Source organism: Amblyraja radiata, chromosome 14 (genome assembly GCF_010909765.2).
Source record: "Amblyraja radiata isolate CabotCenter1 chromosome 14, sAmbRad1.1.pri, whole genome shotgun sequence".
NCBI classification, from domain to species: Eukaryota; Metazoa; Chordata; class Chondrichthyes; order Rajiformes; family Rajidae; genus Amblyraja; species Amblyraja radiata.
Window position 1 is genome coordinate 17,426,605 of NC_045969.1, and position 20,201 is coordinate 17,446,805.

Consider the following 20,201-nt stretch of genomic DNA (forward strand, 5'->3'; position numbering starts at 1 on the left):
GCCCTTTCAGGAATGTGTATCAGATGAGCAGTCTGACAACAACAAAATTAGTGGAGTGTTCAAGAAAAACTGTGAGTGTGCATATGCCAGTGAAGAGCATTATCTACATTGAGGGACCCAAGAATCGATTATTGTGCAAATTCAGGGATGACAAGCAAAGCTGAAGATGCTCTGGTTGTGACTGGATAGAACATTAGCCAACAGATCAAAATTAGAAATGTAATGAAAATGGACTGCAGATGCTGGTTTATACCAAAGATAGACACAACATTTTGGCGTAACTCAGCGGGTCAGGCAGCATCTCAACACAAAAGTCTGAAGAAGGGTCCAGACCCGAAACATCACCTATCCATTTTCTCGATCGATTCTGCCTAACCTGCTGAGTTACTCCAGCATTTTGTGTTTATCTTTAGATGAAAATTAGAAATGGACAAATTGGATCAAAAGTCAGCTTGGTAATAACAGGCAAAGAGTGATTACAGAAAATATGTATGTCGATCCTTGCTATTTGTTACATATATTATTGATCTGGGTGTGAATTAGGAAGCATGGTTAATAAATTTGCAATGACACAAAAATTAGTGGTGTTGTTGATAGTTAGACAGGTAGCTTATAGCTATAGAATTATTTTGCTGAGTTCATCAAATGGACAGTGCAATGGCAGATGGAATTTCATCCTGAAAAATGTGTGGTGAGTATTTTGGAATTATGACATATGATATACATAATGAATGACAAGATCCTAGGAAGAGCCAAGGAACAAATGAATCTCAGTGTACATGTCCAGGGATCCATGAAGGCAGCAGTACAGGTATTCAAGATGATTAAGAAAGCATTTGCACTACTTGCATTATTGTGTTCGTGGATTGAATGCAAGAGCAGAAAAATTATAGTACAACAATGCAGTATAAATAAAGACCAAGAAGCTGTAATGTACTACAATGTACCTCAGCAACCACAGAATTGAACTGGCAATTTTGATTAGGACCATTTGGTTGCTTTAGCAGGAATGGACATTGTTCCAATAAGATCAAACATGGCATTGCAGGAATAAACCACATTTGGAAGATGACAACATGTTTGAAAATTTTAAAGGAGAAAAGGAGGCTGGAGGTTGGCAGACCTATGTTACAACAGTGGATGAGATCTCATGACAACAGTTTAGAAAGTGAGAAATGAGAGGAAGCTGATGTAGTGCTCAGGTAACTGAGTGGCAAACATGCTCAATTCTATGTCCTCGGTTTTGCTGGAATAAAATTGGGGTTCATACCAAACAGAATGACAAGATTGGGGTTGAGGAAAGGTTTTAATAGGGACGGGGACATCCAAGGAAAAAGTGAAGTGATTGAGAAGATTAATGGCAGATATACTGCAGCAAGCATTGAGTCAAAGGCCAGAGTTTGAAAGTGCTGTAGTTGGTCATAGAGGAGTTTCACTTTCTGTGGAATGGCACCTTAGTTGCAAGCCCTGTTAATGGCACCTTAGTTGCAAGCCCTGTTAATGGCACCTTAGTTGCAAGCCCTTTGCAGCACTTAGATTTTTCTCTGGCTGACAGGAAATTATCGAGGGATCAAGCCAGTGTTCTGTTCATTTATTGCTTCTGGAGGCATTAAATCTTTTACGATGGTGTAACCATTATCACTCCTCAAGATATCCACATTATTCAGGATGGGATTCTAACTTCTAAGCAGCTTTTGTGGAAAGCTTTTATGCTTTTGTGTGAGTGTTCTAAAGTTTCTCCTTCAATTTAATTGAGGTATATCTGAAAAGATGAACAGTGTGTCAGAGCAGAGTACCACAAGAAAAAGAAAGAAGGGAGGTGAGACTCCACAGCCTGCCCTTGGCAAACAGTATAAAAAGGTAATGTAAAATGTTTTTGTATGTTACATTATTTGGTAGCAGAATGGTTCATATAACAAGTGAGAACTGAGGGGACAATTCACACTAGGTACCATGGAAACTATTTAACAAACACCATGCCAGCATTCAAAAATATTTCCTTGATCAAGCGCTATTCCAGTTCCAATATATGTCCCAGCCTGACTTGACTTTCTGAAAATCATAAACCAATCTTCAATTCTGTGATTGGGAATAAATTCAAGGTCCAATAAAGTTAAACATTCTGACTCCTAATTTGAGGGGCAGGATTGCACAACACTCTCTTAACAATCTTCGGCAGTATACTAAAAGGCCACTTGTTTGTTAAAGATATTCAGCAGGCATTGTACTGAGATTGCAGATGGATTGGATGATCTGACCTCAGAAATAGAAAAAAAAAAGCAGTTGACTTCTTAGAATATGACGAGAGAACAGAATGATGGTATTGGGGTATCATAAGTTTTTCAAACAAGAAAATGTGGCGTGCATATCGATTTATTAAGATAAAAGTCGTATAAAACTCCTTTGATATAAATTGAATCAAAAGAATACAGGTCCAAATATAGCATTGTGCTGTTAAAGACAAGCTAACTGGTGGAACGGAACAGTGCACTGCACAAGGAATTATATCATTTGAAGCAAACTTGATTTAGAAGATTTGTCAGTGGAGCAAGCAGGACTCATATTTAGACAGGTTCATGTTCATTCACATAGCACTCAAATAAACAAAATACACACCATTCTAGACCAAATTGCTTTTCCTTACCATCTTTAATTGGTTATTGAAATCAATGCATAATTGGATATAGGCATTACAGATTGAAAATGCATTACAAGATGACAGGTACAGCCGTCTACAGCAGTGGACTAACATTTAACATGTTGAAGGATTATTATCCATGATGAAGTCTCTGTGGAAACAGTTTTCAACTTCCAAAGATATTGTGACTAACATGAATGGCTCTTGATGCCAACATTGCTTATGTGAAAAGAATTTTCAGAATAATTCGATCATTAGTCAGCCTCGGGGCATTTTGAAATTGTGAAAGATACATGTTCTTTCTTAGCTAATAACAAATATTGCCAAATTTAGCATGACATTTTGCAAATCAAACTGACATTTTGCACAGTATTTTCTAATTGAATTAATTTTATGGGCACGATATCTGATGGTTGCAAAATTTATATCCTGACTTTAATGCACAAAAACCATAACTAGAAAAATTCACAAGAAAAACTGCAGTGTGCCCAATATAATAAGAAATTATTGAACGTATGATTGTCAATAAGGAATATTCTTTTAATTGCCCAGTACAATGTTAACTGTTAAAACTAAGGTATCTTCAAAAATAAATTCTGAACCTATTTTATTTAATTGAAATTGTTTTCATAAATGGAGCAGCATTCTCATCCATTTTGAAGGCCATTCCTGATGTTTAAATGTGCAGATGCTATACTCTCGTAACTCATGATCATTGGCCTTGAGGCAGTTACTGAAAGTATGAGAATAATAATAGTCATTACATTTATTTATTTTTCTCAGCAGCATACAGATTTTTTTACAGATGTATTAATAGAAGAACCACCTGAAGCATGTCTACCGAAGAGGAGGAAGCGAAAAAAGGTAACTGCCTCTATGTAAAAGAAGAAAAGGATGAAAGAAAATGAGTGGGTAAAACATGATATGTCGGTTCCTGCTTATTCACTCACCTTCTCACTTAATCCACTAGTATCACAATCACCCTTCTTGGCATCTGTATTTGCCATTAGTGTTAATGACATAATTTCCTTGGAATAGTAGCTTTGTATGCCTTTCATTATCTTTAGAAACCACCCATAGCTCCCACTGACAACTCCCTTCTGTAATCACTTTTTAAAATCTTGTCCTTAATGGTTTCCTTGCCATCCATTTCCATGTACATCTCTCACAAAGCTTCCTGTGTGAATGTCTTCTCTTTTCACAGCATTGAATTCTATCAAATTCATGCACTAGACTTTCCAGTCCTGTGAGCACACAGTATTATTATTTTTGTTTGACCACTTTGTCCAGTTAAATACTGTCTCTGCATTGTCCAATTCCATCCTCTCATGGTTTCCGGTTTGTGGGACAGCTCTTGCATTGTATATATTGGAGCCATCTGAATGCACTTTACAAATTTGTCTCTGTGTATCCTAGCACAGTAATGTTTGGAGTTCTCTCATGATATGGCTTAATCCTCTCGCACATCCTCTGACTCATTTCTCTTCTCTTTTCTCATTGCTCTACCTGTTGTACGTGTGTGTCTTGATTGGACTCACGTGTGGTACTATCTGATTTGATTGGATAACATGCAAACAAAAGCTTTTTTAATGTATCTCAGTACAGTTGACAATAATAAAACAATACCTTTATCCTTATTTACGGGTATTGAGAGGTTACGTGACAATCTTTTTTCATACTTCTATTGAACCTCGCGATGGATGAAAAAATTATTTCTGCGATTGGATATGTGGAAGATTAGTTTTAGCAATGAGTGACCCATTTCTCTTTCAAAATGCTCTTCATTGTTTTGCCCACACTGTGTACCTATTGGTGTTATGACAACAGGCCAAGCCAACAGTGGTCTTTCTTTTACTAGACAAATACCACAGACCTGTCAAACTAAGAATTTTCAGAACTAATGTGGAAGGTCATTGACATACAACCCTTTGTTTGAGAGACATGTGTATTGTAAGGGTCAAACTGACCATGTCAGCTGTTTGAAGAAGGATCTCGACCTGAAATGTCACCCATTCCTTCCCCCCAGAGATGCTGAGTTACTCCAGCTTTTTGTGTCTATCTTCATGTCAGATAAAATTGAGTTGGCAGCAAAATCAACAACACAGCATTCCAAAGCCTTCGAAAACAAGTAGATGTTTCCGAATATGTTCCCACACTATTCTGGTTATGGCTGAGTTTGCTGAGCAAAACACTGCAAAAGTTGGGCGGATCACCTACCGCAAGTAGTGCAGAAACAATGCACACAACAGGCTGTGTGGCATGGACTGATTGGACGGTCCAATGATTGTCTCACGGGAGAGGGTGAATGGACGCAAACCACCATAAAGGACTGTGTCGGGCATACTCTGTTGCCTGAAGCCAGTGATTTATCGAGCACAACAAAATGTTCCGCTAAATCCTGATTTCCAAACTTGTCACCACAAAATGATTGGTATATTTAGAAAAGAGTTGGGGGCGATCTAAGTGCTTTTATAAATTTGGTGTTTCAAAATTGATAAATTCATTTTGTGTTGTTTGCAATTGTAGAAGATATCCGATGTTCTAGCAAGCTCTGCTCCAACACCTGCTACCCCTGCTGATTTGCAGAAAATGATCATCCAGTACTTCAAAAATGAACGATCTGTAATAGAACTTGAGGAGCTGAAACTACCAGGTAAAGAGCACTTTTCCCCAAACGTAAAATAACGCCCTCATCCATTGAAAACTAGAGATTTTGCTTTTACTTCGGAGTCACGTGAGTGACTACGTGAAGAACCCCGCTTCCAACGCATGCGTGTCATATCGCTACACGCATTGCAACGAGTCACAGCAGGGGGAACAATGTTCCCCTAGTGGAGAATTTGAAAGTCGGGAGCAGCAGGTAAGAGACTCTGCGTTCCTTCCACTTACCTTTTAGGTGGAGACATGGACCGGATCCATGAAGGCTGCGGAAAATTGGCGGGGGAGAACGGGCAGTGCGGGCAGCCGGCAGCAGCAGCAACGGCACGCGAAACTTCTGGAGAGGAAACAGCTGTGCCCGACTTTGCTCCCGCACCGGCAAAATTCACTTCTCGGCCGGGCGGGAAGCGAAGCAAAAGACGTCCCATATGCCAGTCTCAAGCGAGTCTGGCTTGGAGCAGTCGCTAGCGGCCAGTGCCGAGATTACCGGGGCCGGTTGAAGCAGCTCGAGGACAGGGAACAACCACGAGGGACCAGTGCTGTAAGTACCGGGGTTGGTCCGAGGGGTCCCTACGGCAGCCGGGAGCGGCCAGTGCTGAGAGCATTGGAGCCGGTCTGACCGGCTGCAAAACGACCGCAGAGGGACCAGTGCCGTGAGCACCGGGGTCGGTCCCAGCGGTTTAAGATTAACGCGCAGCCGGGAGCGGCCAGTGCTGAGGGCATTGGAGCCGGATTGACCGGCTGCGGAACTACCGTGAGGGACCAGTGCCGTGAGCACCGGGGTCGGTCCCAGCGGTTTAAGATTAACGAGCAGCCGGGAGCGGCCAGTGCTGAGGGCATTGGAGCCGGTTTGACCGGCTGCGGAACTACCGCGAGGGACCAGTGCCGTGAGCACCGGGGTCGGCCCGAGCGGTTGGAGCTAACGGGCATTGGAGCAGGTTTGACCGGCTGGAGAACAACCGCAAGCGACCAGTGCCCGTGAGCACCGGGGTCGGCGGTTGCTCAAGGAGATCCTCCGTGGCAGACTCCGGGAGATGGAGGCTGCCACAGTGGGCAACCATTAAGCCCCACAGCGGTACCCCTCGGGGGCTGCACAGTGTCTCTTCCTCATCAGAGGAGAACACGGAGGATCAGTTCTGGGCAGACCCTGAACGGGCCGCAGAACTACTCACCTCCAGTGAGTCTGGGGTGAAAGGAAACATGTTGGAACTCCCTGAGGGATGCTCAGGCCAACGGTGTGCGGGCGGCACAGTGCCCGTGAGCACTGCACCGCGCTGGAATTGCAGTTGCAGCGCCGCAGGGAAGTACTGACGGCACAGGGGCCGTGAACACTGCACCGCGTTGGCACTGCAGGACCTACACCTGGGAGAACATACCTCGTTGGAGGGATGCAGGTCCAAGAAGAAAGCCTCTAGTGGGTAAGTCCCGTGGCAGCACCTTTTTACAGGGCTGTAGCTCACTTCTATTACTACAGGGAAGTGCTTGAGGGAATGACAGATCCAGGAGATGAAAGCAGCACCTTCTATAGGGCTATATCATGCTTTCTCCCTCCCCAGCAGACTCTTCTATCAGAAGAATGCTGGGGTCAAGTCCTGGACAGGTAATAGATATATTGCTGTAACTATGAGGTGATGCCATTCTTAGTCACCAAGTCATAGAGTGCATTATTGGTCATTTCCTGATAGAAATACAGGAATTATATGTTGAGATGAAGGATTTAGCAGGCCAAAATTGATGGCATATTCCATCCTCATCTGGCAGTCACAAGGGAGTGTCTGTTTTATGTTTCAGGGGAAATCAACAGGGATAAGTTAAAACTAACTGGGGAAGATCTATTAACCAGATTAGAAGCTAGCATAGACCACGTGGCTTGCTATCAACTGGTGGGGCTAACATTAGCCATAGCTGTCGCTGGCCACCGAGGATTGTAAATCCATGAATGTGCTAACCATTTATTTATGCTCCTGGAACATCCAACCGGGATTGACGCGGGCCTGCGTTAACCCCAAACCTCCAAGCAAAACCCTTTATTTGGAGGTGACCCAGCTAGAAGGTCAAGGAGTTGGACGATGAAGCCAATCTGGAGCTCACCTAGACGTCCAAACATCGTCCTCAAAGGTATCGCCTTATGCTGGAAGATGTATACACCCACAACACACGGCCTCGGGGATCCAGAAGGAAACAGAAACCCACTGGTAACTAAGGAAGTCTGGTTCTTACTAAATTAAGGCAGGAAGAAGGTTGGTTCACATGGCAGTGACTTTGCCGTAAGGAAGGGTACAGCCTTAAGGGATGCTTGCAGGGAACTAAACCATCCACCAGACTGGGAATAGAATATTGGCATTAGGGGCTGTGTGTGCCAGCCACATGATATCGTGACCTTTACATAATCAAATTACTGAGCGCTAACACGCGTCACTCAATAATTTATGGATCATTCTGACAGACCAATGAAGCAACCAACAGAGGCCACTATGGTACTAAAAGGTGGAACATACATTCACCATTAACACGGTCAATATGTTAGTAACTTTACCAAGAGATAAAGCCGCAGCCCTACAGGAGGACTGCAGCAAGCTTCTTAACACCAACAGACCCTCCATTAGACGGGTAGCCCGGATAAATGGGGAAGATTGTGGCTACATTCCTGGCCACACAATTTGGGCCATTACATTATCAAAATTTGCAAAGAGCAAAAATTAGAGCACTCAAATTTAACAAGGGTCATTTTGATAGGCCTATGGAGCTACCTACAGAAGCTATAATTGAACTACAATGGTGGGAACATAACATTAGGTATTGCTCCAACCCAATCATCATTGACAACCCGTCTATGGTATTACAAACAGATGTCAGCGCCATTGGTTGGGGAGCCACTAATTCTGTTTCTAGTTGTGGAGGGAGGTGCAAGATAGTGGAGGTGGCATATATATTAATTATATGGGTGGAAATATATCGACATCTTGTGATCAATTGGCAAAATTAATTTGACAATGGTGTATCCAAAGAAACATTTGGATATCGGCAACATACCTACCAGGGAAGCTAAATTCAGTGGCAGACACCAGGTCACGCAAATTTAACGAAAACACGGAATGGATGTTAAATAAAAAAGTATTTGCTGAAATTACAGCAAAATATGGTACGCCAGATATTGATTTTTTTGCATCCAGGTTGAATCACCAACTACCAAGGTATGTATCCTGGGAACCAGACCCTGGGGCAAAAGCTACAGATGCTTTATCACTGCATTGGGGGAAATGGTGTTTTTATGCATTTCCTCCGTTCTGCCTCATCAATCGGATACTAAGGAAAATTCAACAAGATTCGGCATCTGGGATTCTCATAGTACCCGATTGGCCTACTCAACCGTGGTTTCGGTTATACAGGGGATGGTGTTAGAACCATGTTCCCTTATTGGACATAGCCAAAATTTACTAATTCATCCAGTGACTGAGGGCAGTCACCCATGCCATAAGAATATGGATTTGTTGATTTGTAGAGTCTGAAAGACCCACTACACGGCATGGGGCTGTCAGACAGGACTATGAATCCCATCACATCAGCACAAAGACTGTCAACACAAAAGCAGTACCTCGGACATATCAAGAAATGGGGCAAATACTGCTTTGACAACAACCTAGACCAAAGAGCCAAGAACATTCCGGCCGTATTGGAATTTCTAACAAGCCTCCATTGTGATAAACGATTGGGCTACAGTGCCATTAATAGTGCCAGAAGTGCACTCTCCAATTACCTATCGCAAGGACGGAGCGGCACACGGTGGGAACGCACCCCCTGGTAACAAAACTTATGAGGGGCATATTTAATGCAAAACCCCCAAAAACCAGGTACTACAGAATCTGGGATGTGGGTGTCGTTTTGACCATGCTGAGAAGTTGGTCGCCCATAACATCATTATCACTTCGGAAACTGACCATGAAGATGGTTATGTTCATGGCGTTAGTTACCGCACAACGAGTCCAGTCATTAAACAAACTGAGGCTGGACTGCTTGATGATCTCACCCGAGAAACTGGTATTTGTCATACATGATTTAATAAAACAAAACAGACCAGGTTCATCGGGGCAAGTGATCAAATTTATGGCATATCCAAATGACGAAAGCCTGTGTATAGCCAAACATATCCTATTATACATGGAAAATACCAAGATCATTCGAGGTCAGGAAATGGCTCTGTTAATTTCTTACAAGAAACCGCACAAAAGGGTCACGACCCAAACTATCTCAAGGTGGCTGAAATATGTCCTAAAGATGGCAGGAATAGACACTAATGTTTTAAATCTCATTCCACCAGGGCTGCAGCGACGTCCGCAGCAAATATTCTGGAGGTGCCCACAGACCAAATCCTCAGAATGGCAGGATGGTCATCGGGAAAGACTTTCCAAAGGTTTTATAACAAACCAGTTTTGGATCCATCATCAATTTCTGAAAGCATGTTACGTTCAATAATATAATTTGCCCGAAAGGTTACAGGGCTATGATTTCAACTTAATCAATTTATTTTTTGTAATATCACACAAGTTTTTGTATGGGTGTGTTCAAAAATTGCTAACGATACCTTTCTCCCAATACTCAAGGCAGTTGTGAAGCATGGACTCGTTCCACGGCATGAGGTCACAGAGCTTTGAAATCTTCACGTAGTCACTCACGTGACTCCGAAGTAAAATAGTAAGATTAAACGAGAACTTACCAGTTTGAAGTTTGATCTGTATTTTATGAGGAAGAACGTTGAGGGAATACGTGCCCTCCGCTCCCACCCTCCTATGATCATATCAAAAACTGGTATCTCTTTGATAATCTTACTATGTTAAGTCATTATAGTTTTCTGTGACCTCACACCGCTGCTTTGAAGAATGACACGCATGCGTTGGAAGCGGGGTTCTTCACATATTCCCTCAACGTTCCTCATAAAATACAGATCAAATACAGATCAAAATTTTGGATAAGCCTAGTGGTGAAAGGTTACCAGTGGGGTTGCAGTTACATTGGGATTGGCCTTGATTTTACAGAACGGTGGGTGGGCTCAAGGGGTAGAGAGGGAGGGGTGGAGAGAGGGAGAGGATGGAGAGGGGAGGAAGAGAGAGAAGAAGGGAGGGAGAGAGGGAGAAGGAGAGAGGGAGGGGGGGAATAAGAGAGCGAGAAAGAAAAAAAGGAAGGAGAGAGGGGAGGGAGGGTGGAAGGAAAAGGGGGAGGGAGTGATGGGAGGGAGAGAAAGAGGGAGTGGGAGAGAGAGAGAGGGAGGGAGAGAGGGAGGGATGGAGGGAGGGAGAGAGGGGGAAGAGAGGGAGGGGAGAGGGAGCAGGAGGGAGAGAGAGGAAGGAGAGAGAGAGGGAGTGAGGGAGGGAGAGAGAGGCTTCCAAAATGGCTTCTACATCATCATCTGGTGCTAAAAGCAGGAAGCAGCCATTCAAACAGCAGTATACAAAGAGATGGCAATGAATGCACTGTCAAGTAAGGTGCGTAGAAGACATGTCAATTGGTAGCAACGTTATGCTTTTTTGTACTCTTACATGGGTATGACCGCACATAAAAAATAACATTTTTTTCAGCAAAATGGCACCGCGTAAAAATAGTGATTTCCTCAGTAAAATATTGATTTTCGGGTACTAGAATACAGAAATGCTCTGACAAAGCTTGGCAGCTTTGCTGCCGCCATCCTGGCTATTCTGGCCATTCCCTTTTCCCTCTTTTGTCTTCCGGGAGAATTTATAAGAGCTTGAAAGCTCATATGTCCAGCTTCTTCCCCAGTTCTATCAAGGACCTGAACCATTCACCTCTTTCGTATTCAATTTCTCAGAGATTCTGCCAAGTACCCTTACTCTTAACCACCTCATTTAGTTATTTTATTATTCTACTTTAATTTTTTTTTGTTCTACTTTGGATTGCACTCTGATCTTGCACCATTCTGCTGCTTTGCACTCATTGTATTTATTACGGTGTGTTTATCATTTCTATATGTATACTGTTTGCTCTGTGAACTTCATGCTAACTAGGAATTTCATTGCACCCTGGTGTATTGACGATAAACTAATGAGAAGCTGAAGCCTGTGGCCATTGTCCATTTTGATATGTGATCTTTTTTAAAGTATAATTTATTTTGTTATTCATGATTATTTTGTATCTGCGCTTTTTCAGATTCTTGTTTTCTTCAGAACAATGATCTCACTCATACTCTATCCTCCTATCTGAAGCAAGGTAAGTTAGTTATTACACAGTAAAAACCTGGCCTAAAAGTTATTTTTTGCCACATTTCCATACTTTCAATTATCTGAGAACTTGCAATAATATAGATAACTGTCACAGAAGAGTCAGAATGATGACAATCTTAGTCTCCAGTGAAATATAATGGAAAGTTTTTGCCTCTGCGACTAACATTTATGACTTTGGCAATTAGGAAGTTTTCATGAGCACAGTTCAATGTAATCATGTTTGTCTGTGATATTTCATTTACGAGATATAGACCATAGGACATAGGAGCAGAATTAGACCATTAGACCCATCAAGCCCGATGTCCACATTTCCTGTATATCATCGGTTATCTATAGTCTATTAATTTCAGTTTTAAAATTAACAATTGACTTTGCTTTCACTACCATTTGAGCGTTACAAATTTCTACTGCATGGTAGCAGAGCATTTAATTCTGCCACTTCACAGCTCAAGGTTCGTGGGTTTAATTCTGAGCGTGGTGCTGTACCAAAGCATTTGCATATTCTCTCCGTGATCATGTGGTTATTCTGGTTTCCTCCCATTTCCCAAAGATATGCCACTTTGTTAATTGGCCACTAAAAAATGCCCCTTTGTAGGTATAGTGGCGAAGTCAGAAGGAATTGATGTGCATGTGAAAGAAATTAACATGAAAGACTATTGGGAAATTAAAAAAAGGGGGGTTGGGACTGATAGGATTGATCTGGAGCAAATGGCATCCTTTGTGTCTTGGTAAATAAAAATCCCCTTCAATGGAAGTGTTTCCTAACTTCAATCCTGAATGGTGTAGCTCTTATTTGTGGACTTTGTGCAGATATAGCAAGTAGTTGGGGAGATATATGGCACATTGACCTTTATTGCAAGAGGATTGGAGCTTAGAAAAAGAGAAATGTTGCTACGCAGGGTGTTTGTAGGCAGCACCTGGAGTACTATGTATTGTTAGTTCTTTTATTTATGAAAGGATGTACCGATATTGTAGGCTATCCAGGAGATTCATGAGGCTAATTCCTGGGATGGGACAAACCAGCCACTGCTGGTCTATGGTTTCATCGTTCCCAACACACGCCATTCTTTAGCAGCGTGTTCAAGAAAAAACGCTGAAGAAGGGTTTCGGCCAGAAACGTCGCCTATTTCCTTTGCTCCATAGATGCTGCTGCACCCGCTGAGTTTCTCCAGCATTTTTGTGTACCTTCCATTCTTTAGCAGCAGTGTTTCAATCTAATGGAATGGTTCCCAGACAGAGAAAATAAAATGAAGGAAGGGTAACTTCGTTTGGGACCCCAGGATGGAAAAGTAAACCACACTTTAATGCCTTTCCTTTCCTTCATCACTGCTACTTTGTTGGTATTATTGTTGAGCCCTGTGGCCCTGGTTTAATAGTAGTTTTCTGAGAATGTCCAGAGTATTCACTATGGTTGTCAATAGTTCCCCGGAATCATAAATTCAAATCCCAGCACGGTAAGTTGTAAAATTCACCGTATAAGTAAGGCAATTAAGAAAATGCATCGATATAAAACTGCGACTGGCATTCTTCCAGAAAGCTTTCAATCTTATCAGCCCTAACCTGCATGTGTCAGTCGCATCATTTTATATATAGTCTAGTCAAGTCAAGTCAAGAGAGTTTATTGTCATGTGTCCCAGATAGGACAATGAAATTTTTGCTTGCTGCAGCACAACAGAATATTTTAGGCATAAATACAGAACAAATCAGTGTGTCCATATACCATAGAATATATATATACACACACACATAAATAAACAGATAAAGTGCAATAGGCTGTTATAGTTCAGAATTTGTTTGAAGTTGTGTTTAATAGTCTGATGGCTGTGGGGAAGAAGCTGTTCCTGAACCTGGATGTTGCAGATTTGAGTCTCCTGTACCTTCTACCTGATGGCAGCGGAGAGATGAGTGTGTGGCCAGGATGATGTGGTTCCTTGATGATGCTGGCAGCCTTTTTGAGGCAGCAACTGCGATAGATCCCCTCGATGGTAGGAAGGTCAGAGCCAATGATGGACTGGGCAGTGTTTACAACTATTTGCAGTCTTTTCCGCTCCTGGATGCTCAGGTTGCCGTACCAAGCCACAATGTAACCAGTCAGCATGCTCTCTACTGTGCACCTGTAGAAGTTCGAGAGAGTCCTCCTTGACATACCGACTCTCCGTAATCTTCTCAAGAAGTAGAGGCATTGATGTGCTTTCTTTATAATTGCATCAGTGTTATGGGACCAGGAGAGATCTTCGGAAATCTTCGCCCAGGAATTTGAAGTTCTTGACCCTTTCCACCATCGACCCGTTTATATAAACGGGACTGTGGGTCCCCATCCTACCCCTTCCGAAGTCCACAATCAGTTCCTTGGTGTTGCTGGTGTTGAGAGCTAGGTTATTGTCAATTGGTCGATCTCACTTCTATACACTGACTCGTCCCCATCAGTGATACATCCCACAAGAGTGGTGTGGTCGGCGAACTTGATGATGTAGTTTGCACTATGTCCGGCTACGCATTCATGAATATAGAGTGAGTACAGAAGGGGGCTGAGCACGCAGCCTTGAGGTGCTCCCGTGCTGATTGTTATCGAGGATGACACATTTCTACCAATATGGACAGACTGTGGTCTGTGAATGAGGAAGTCGAGGATCCAATTGCAGAGGGATGTGCAGAGACCCAGATCTGAGAGCTTGGTAACCAGCTTGGAGGGGATGATGGTATTAAAGCATTTAAGGCAGCCAAATTTAAATACTATTCACCATATCCAGAAAGCAAGATTAGAAATATCCAAAAAGAAATACTGCAAGCACTTGAAATCTGAAATAAAACAGACAATTCTGGGCATCTTTAGCAAAGTGGTGACCTCTGAACAGCAATAGTGATGATGTGTTGGGTCTATAATCTTTCAGCAATGTCCTGTCTCATCAACCATCCACAGTTGGTAATTGATTCCGTCATATACTTAGCATTATTACAATTGCTGGTATTCCCATTAAAAAAACTGCACCAAAAACTACTACATTAATAACATACTTATTGTATTGTATTGTACTTGTTGTAATGCCTCATTTCAACCCCAACTGAGAAAGTACTTGTATAAGTAACTATCACATTTTTATGTTTGTAAAGTTTAACATTAGATTTTGCAGGCAGATGCATATGAAAACCATTCAGCTAATTTACCAGATTAGGAATGATTAGGCATTTATTTTATCAAAATTAAATGATTAATTCATGTTTAATTATTAGTTTGAAGTTTAATCTGTCAGACTCGATTCCCATGACATCAGCTGCAATATGTTTAGAATGGATAGATAAATAACTGAAGGTGTAGTTATACTTGATACTGACACTGAAAAATGGTATTGCATGTCCAAGAGAAGAGACAAAGTGCTGTAATAACTCAGCGGGCGAGGCAGCATCGTTGGAGAACATGGATAGGTGACGTTTCGGATTAGGACACTTCTTCAGACTGTCTCCATTTCAAATACTGTGAAAAGTGACAAAAGACTGATGTTCCATATTCATTGGCAAACCATACAAACCCACCAAGCTTACCTCAGCTGCAGTATAAATACAGCAGAGATTAAAACCATATTTTAAAGTTGACCCGCATAAGACATTTTTTTGGCATTTAACCTGCCAGAAAGTTTTTAGGTACACAAAATTGCTGGAGGAACTCAGCGGATGCAGCAGCATCTATGGAGCGAAGGAAATAGGCGACGTTTCGGGCCGAAACATGAACCGAAGGGTTTCGGCCCGAAACGTCGCCTATTTCCTTCGCTCCATAGATGCTGCTGCACCCGCTGAGTTCCTCCAGCAATTTTGTGTACCTTCGATATTCCAGCATCTGCAGTTCCCTTTTGAACAGAAAGTTTTTAGGATTTGTTTTGGAATTGTCTTCTGCAGAGGAAAGCAGATGCTTTGTGCACCCTCCTAATGTCAACATTCTGAGGGAACACAAACAAGCTCAAAAGATCCGTTATTTTTTCCTGAGTGACCATCAAGCTGAAGTCAATCTTGCTTTAATAAGGGTTGCAGCTGTCATCTAATGCTGTTCATTTGTCACAGCATAGACAATTGAATGACATTGCTGTGATTTTACATTTTGTCATCAATTTGTTTCCTATAGGCTTTGCAAATGTGAGAACGGTCAAATATATTATGTTACTTTATCAAAATGCATGCATTATTATTCATTTGCTGTTTTTAAAGCAACGTAATCCTGATAGTTTCTTGCATTTAATACTACACCAAATAAAATATCCTCTAGAGATCCGTATAGTTTTATGTTACTGCGTAGACTGAGATTTGGATTGAATGTTTGTGGATCTACTCCATGGCTGAAATGTACACAAGTATGCTACTATGAATGTTCACAGCATCGTAAAATGCTAAATGCTTTATCAAGCATCATATCAGATTTATATTATATAACCATATAACAATTACAGCACGGAAACAGGCCATCTCGACCCTTCTAGTCCGTGCCGAACACGTATTCACCCCTAGTCCCATATACCTGCGCTCAGACCATAACCCTCCATTCCTTTCCCGTCCATATAACTATCCAATTTATTTTTAAATGATAAAAACGAACCTGCCTCCACCACCTTCACTGGAAGCTCATTCCACACAGCCACCACTCTCTGAGTAAAAACGTTCCCCCTCATGTTACCCCTAAACTTCTGTCCCTTAATTCTCAAGTCATGTCCCCTTGTTTGAATCTTCCCTACTCTCAGTGGGAAAAGCTTATCCACGTCAACTCTGTCTATCCCTCTCATCATTTTAAAGACCTCTATCAAGTCCCCCCTTAACCTCCTGCGCTCCAAAGAATAAAGCCCTAACTTGTTCAACCTTTCTCTGTAACTTAGTTGCAGAAACCCAGGCAACATTCTAGTAAATCTCCTCTGTACTCTCTCTATTTTGTTGACATCCTTCCTATAATTAGTCGACCAAAATTGTACACCATACTCCAGAATTGGCCTCACCAATGCCTTGTACAATTTTAACATTACATCCCAACTTCGATACTCAATGCTCTGATTTATAAAGGCCAGCACACCAAAAGCTTTCTTTACCACCCTATCTACATGAGATTCCACTTTCAGGGAACTGTGCACAGTTATTCCCAGATCCCTCTGTTCACCCGCATTCTTTAATTCCCTACCATTTACCATGTACGTCCTATTCCTTGGATTTTTTAAATTCAAGATTAAGCATAGACTTTCAATTAATAACAAGATTAAAATATCATACGACAAATGTGACAGAGTGATTTGAGGGTTTATATATTTTTAGGATTTTTTGAATCAATTTTATTGTTTATGTTAGTGCATGTTTTACTGTGCTTTTGCTAGGAATTTAAGCAGGCAATGGAAATGTCTTTCCACATTATATAAGTTTATTTTAAATGAGTCTGCCGTTTATAAAACATGTTGATGGGTTTCTCTCTCCTTGTAGTTTGCCCCAAGTGGGTGAAATTGTGCAAGGACCACACCAAGAACAAATCTGTACTGATATTGATAATATGCAGCTCTGCCCTCCGAGCCCTCGAGATGATCAGGTAAGGATAGACCTCAGGGTATCCAAAGCATCTCACAGACATCTCATTGCATTTTTTCCTCTACTGCAGTATGTTGTTGCAATCAAAGCTGTGCTAATATTGATCATTTGTCAATCTTGATTGTATTTAGCAGTGAGGAATAAAGCTTAGTAAGAACTGGAGAAGAGCTACCATGTTCCTCTACGATCTTTACTGAAAATAGCTACAATTTAATGTTTTGCCCCCAAAAAGAACTCATTTAACAAAGCAGTATTCCACAAAAATGCCGATCTACAATATATTGCCCATTCTGGAATCCTATTAACTCATGGTCTTCTAATTCGATGGCAAGAGTGTTACCACTGTTCTAGGCTTTTGCATTTTACAGCCAGTAGTGTTTCTTTCTTGGAAGTCCAGCACAGTTCTCCTGCAATGGCAGTTATTTGTAATGCACATAAAATGAATGCTAATAGCTAATGTTTTTTTCTTGCTGTTAATTCTTTGTGAAAACTTGATGATAAGCAGACTGAATTCCCTCTGAATCCACACTTGGATCGTTTCCCCTGCTGTGAAGAAATTACCCAGACAAGCTTGGCCTAATGGCGTGTTTGATGCTTGTGTTTGTATTGGTTTGCTGGTAGCATTTGGATGAGTTCTAAAGTTAATTTTGCCTGTGGCATCGTTGCTCCACTCATGTTGCCCATATGTTGTGCACACTTTTAAATTTCCCAGTTAAAGTGAGCCAGATTTTGCTGTGCCTGCTTAATGCCCTGCCCACATGTACTTACAGCGCAAATACCTAATGGTGTTGCATTCATCTTAGGTTATCAGAAAGCCTTGCAGAAAGAAAACCTCCTGAATGCACCCAACATCATTGTATCACATGGATAGATGAGAACAAGCTATGCCCACAAAACAACTGTGAGAAAATTTGGCAGAAGACTAAGTTAGAGCCCTGACTTTATTTTAGTCAGTTCTCAAATGTGTTCTTAAAATGCACTGTTAAGCAATTATAAAATACAGGAAGCATCCATTATTTAAAATTATTCTTTGCCTGACTCTTGGCTTTGTACCTCATGGGCATAAAATCTCAATTGAAACAAATAGGCTTGCAGATCTACACTCAGTTAGACTTGCTACTGTGTCCTTTTGTCAATGCCTTAAATGTCAGGCAGATGAGTATCCAAATAACTAAACATTATTCCCTTATCATGTATCTATACATGATAAGGAAATATCATGTAAATGGCTCGATTGTAAATGGCTCGATTGTAATCATGTATTGTCTTTCCGCTGACTGGATAACACGAAACAAAAGCTTTTCACTGTACTTCGGTACATGTGACAATAAACTAATCTAAACTGAACTGAACTGAAATGTCAGTGAATTGCAGAAAGATCACCATAGAACTGCTGAATCATACAGCACAGAAACTGGTCCTTTGACCCATCATGTGCATGCACGCCATCAAGTACCAAGCCACACTAATCGCATTGACCAGTGCTTGGTCCATAGGCTTCCATGTCTTGATGATTCCAATTCTCATCTGAATTACTACTTAATTGTTGTGAACCTGCCTGCACCACTCAGTGAAAAATAATCTTTATCAGGTCCCCTGTGAACCAGTTATTCCATAACCTAAACTTAAGCCCTTTAGTTTGAGACACCTCTGCGAATATTCTTTGTTATAATATTCTTCGTCCGTTTTTGCTCCTGAACATTGACAGGTCAAATGACATTCATCTCTGAGGTTTTTAAATGCAAGCATTGACATATTTAACAGGCACGAACAATAATAGTTATATTGTGTTTGTTTTTGCAGGCTGATTGCATCTTTTAAAGACAACTGTAAGATTCTAAAATTGTTTGCTAAGCATATAAAGGTAAAGATGAATCTCATTACCACTTTAAAATAATACAAATTCTAATAGTGGCTTCATTTCACTCTTCTTCAGCAATTGACTATAAATCAGCAAAATAATAGCTTTCCATTTGTACTTTATGACCATTAGGAATATTTTGCTTACATTTAACAAAATATAATTGAACTATATTATCGCAGAGATTTCCCCCTCTCCATTTTAAATTAAAGAGGACCTCTTTACTATGTGGGGGCATGTTTTATAAACAGAGAGTGATGAGTGCCTGGATTGTGCTGCCAAGGGTGGTGGTGGAGGCAGATATGATAGTGGCATTTAAAAGGCTTTTGGATAGACACATGGATATGCAGGGAATGGAGGGATATGGATCACGTGCAGCCAGAAGAGATTAATTTAAGGGCTCAGCACGGACATTGTGGGTCGAAGGGTCTGTTGTTGCATTGTACTATGTTCTGCTTTCTCTTCAAAAGTTCATATTGGATTGTACAGACCTCTCCGATATGCACAAAAACATGAAAATAAATTCATGGGAAATTTGTGACATTTTCACATTCATTTTTAAAAGAAGATATTCTATTTGATGCTTTAGGAAATAGGGAATAGGATTGCTGGCTAATCTTTTGCCAGTATTAGCTCAGCGCAATATTAATTGTCCCTTTGTCAATTAGCAATAAAACAAAATATTTTAAGATCATGCATCAATCTGCATACTTACAATCTAATTTTGCATTGTTTCCTTACCATTTATTACAAATTCTAATTGCGTTATTTTTCTTATCCAGATTGAAGAACAGATAAAATGGCTCTCGAAAGGGGTTGTACATATTGGTGTAGGAACACCTGGACGGATTAGAAATCTGATAGACCTTGGTAGGAAATCCTGTACTCTGTAATTGTTTGCTTTTATATTTTCAGTCTATTCAGAGTTAATCTGCTTTAGTCTGTTCACATTTAACTTTTCTTGTTTAGTTGGTACTGTAATTAAAATTGATCATGTGACTTGCGCAATAATGTATCATGCTGCTGATCTGTAAATAGAAACGTTTTTTATTGTTTAGAGATACAGCACAGAAATAGACCCCTCGGCCCACCGAATCTGCACTGACCAGCGATCCCCGCACATTAACACTATCCTACACACACGAGGGACTATTTTACATTTTATACCAAGCTAATTAACCTACAAACCTGTAAGATAGACACAAAAAGCAGGAGTAACTCAGCGGTTCAGACAGCATCTCTGGAGAAAAGGAATAGGTAACAT

At 41.1% G+C, this 20,201-nt stretch overlaps 1 protein-coding gene across 4 annotated transcripts in view; it reads left to right on the forward strand.

Moving 5' to 3' along the window:
- Positions 1 to 20,201, forward strand: part of cmss1 (cms1 ribosomal small subunit homolog) — a 53,114-nt gene that overhangs the window by 21,544 nt on the left and 11,369 nt on the right. For 2 of the 4 annotated variants that reach the window (XM_033032639.1, XM_033032640.1), the window contains 7 exons: positions 1,757 to 1,860; positions 3,422 to 3,502; positions 5,165 to 5,291; positions 11,456 to 11,515; positions 16,975 to 17,077; positions 18,880 to 18,940; positions 19,720 to 19,807. In XM_033032639.1, coding sequence (XP_032888530.1) covers positions 1,771 to 1,860; positions 3,422 to 3,502; positions 5,165 to 5,291; positions 11,456 to 11,515; positions 16,975 to 17,077; positions 18,880 to 18,940; positions 19,720 to 19,807 — 610 coding nt within the window. In that variant the 5' untranslated portion in view covers positions 1,757 to 1,770. The remainder of the gene's footprint in view (positions 1 to 1,756; positions 1,861 to 3,421; positions 3,503 to 5,164; positions 5,292 to 11,455; positions 11,516 to 16,974; positions 17,078 to 18,879; positions 18,941 to 19,719; positions 19,808 to 20,201) is intronic. The other 2 variants (XM_033032641.1, XM_033032642.1) reach the window with 1 other exon arrangement.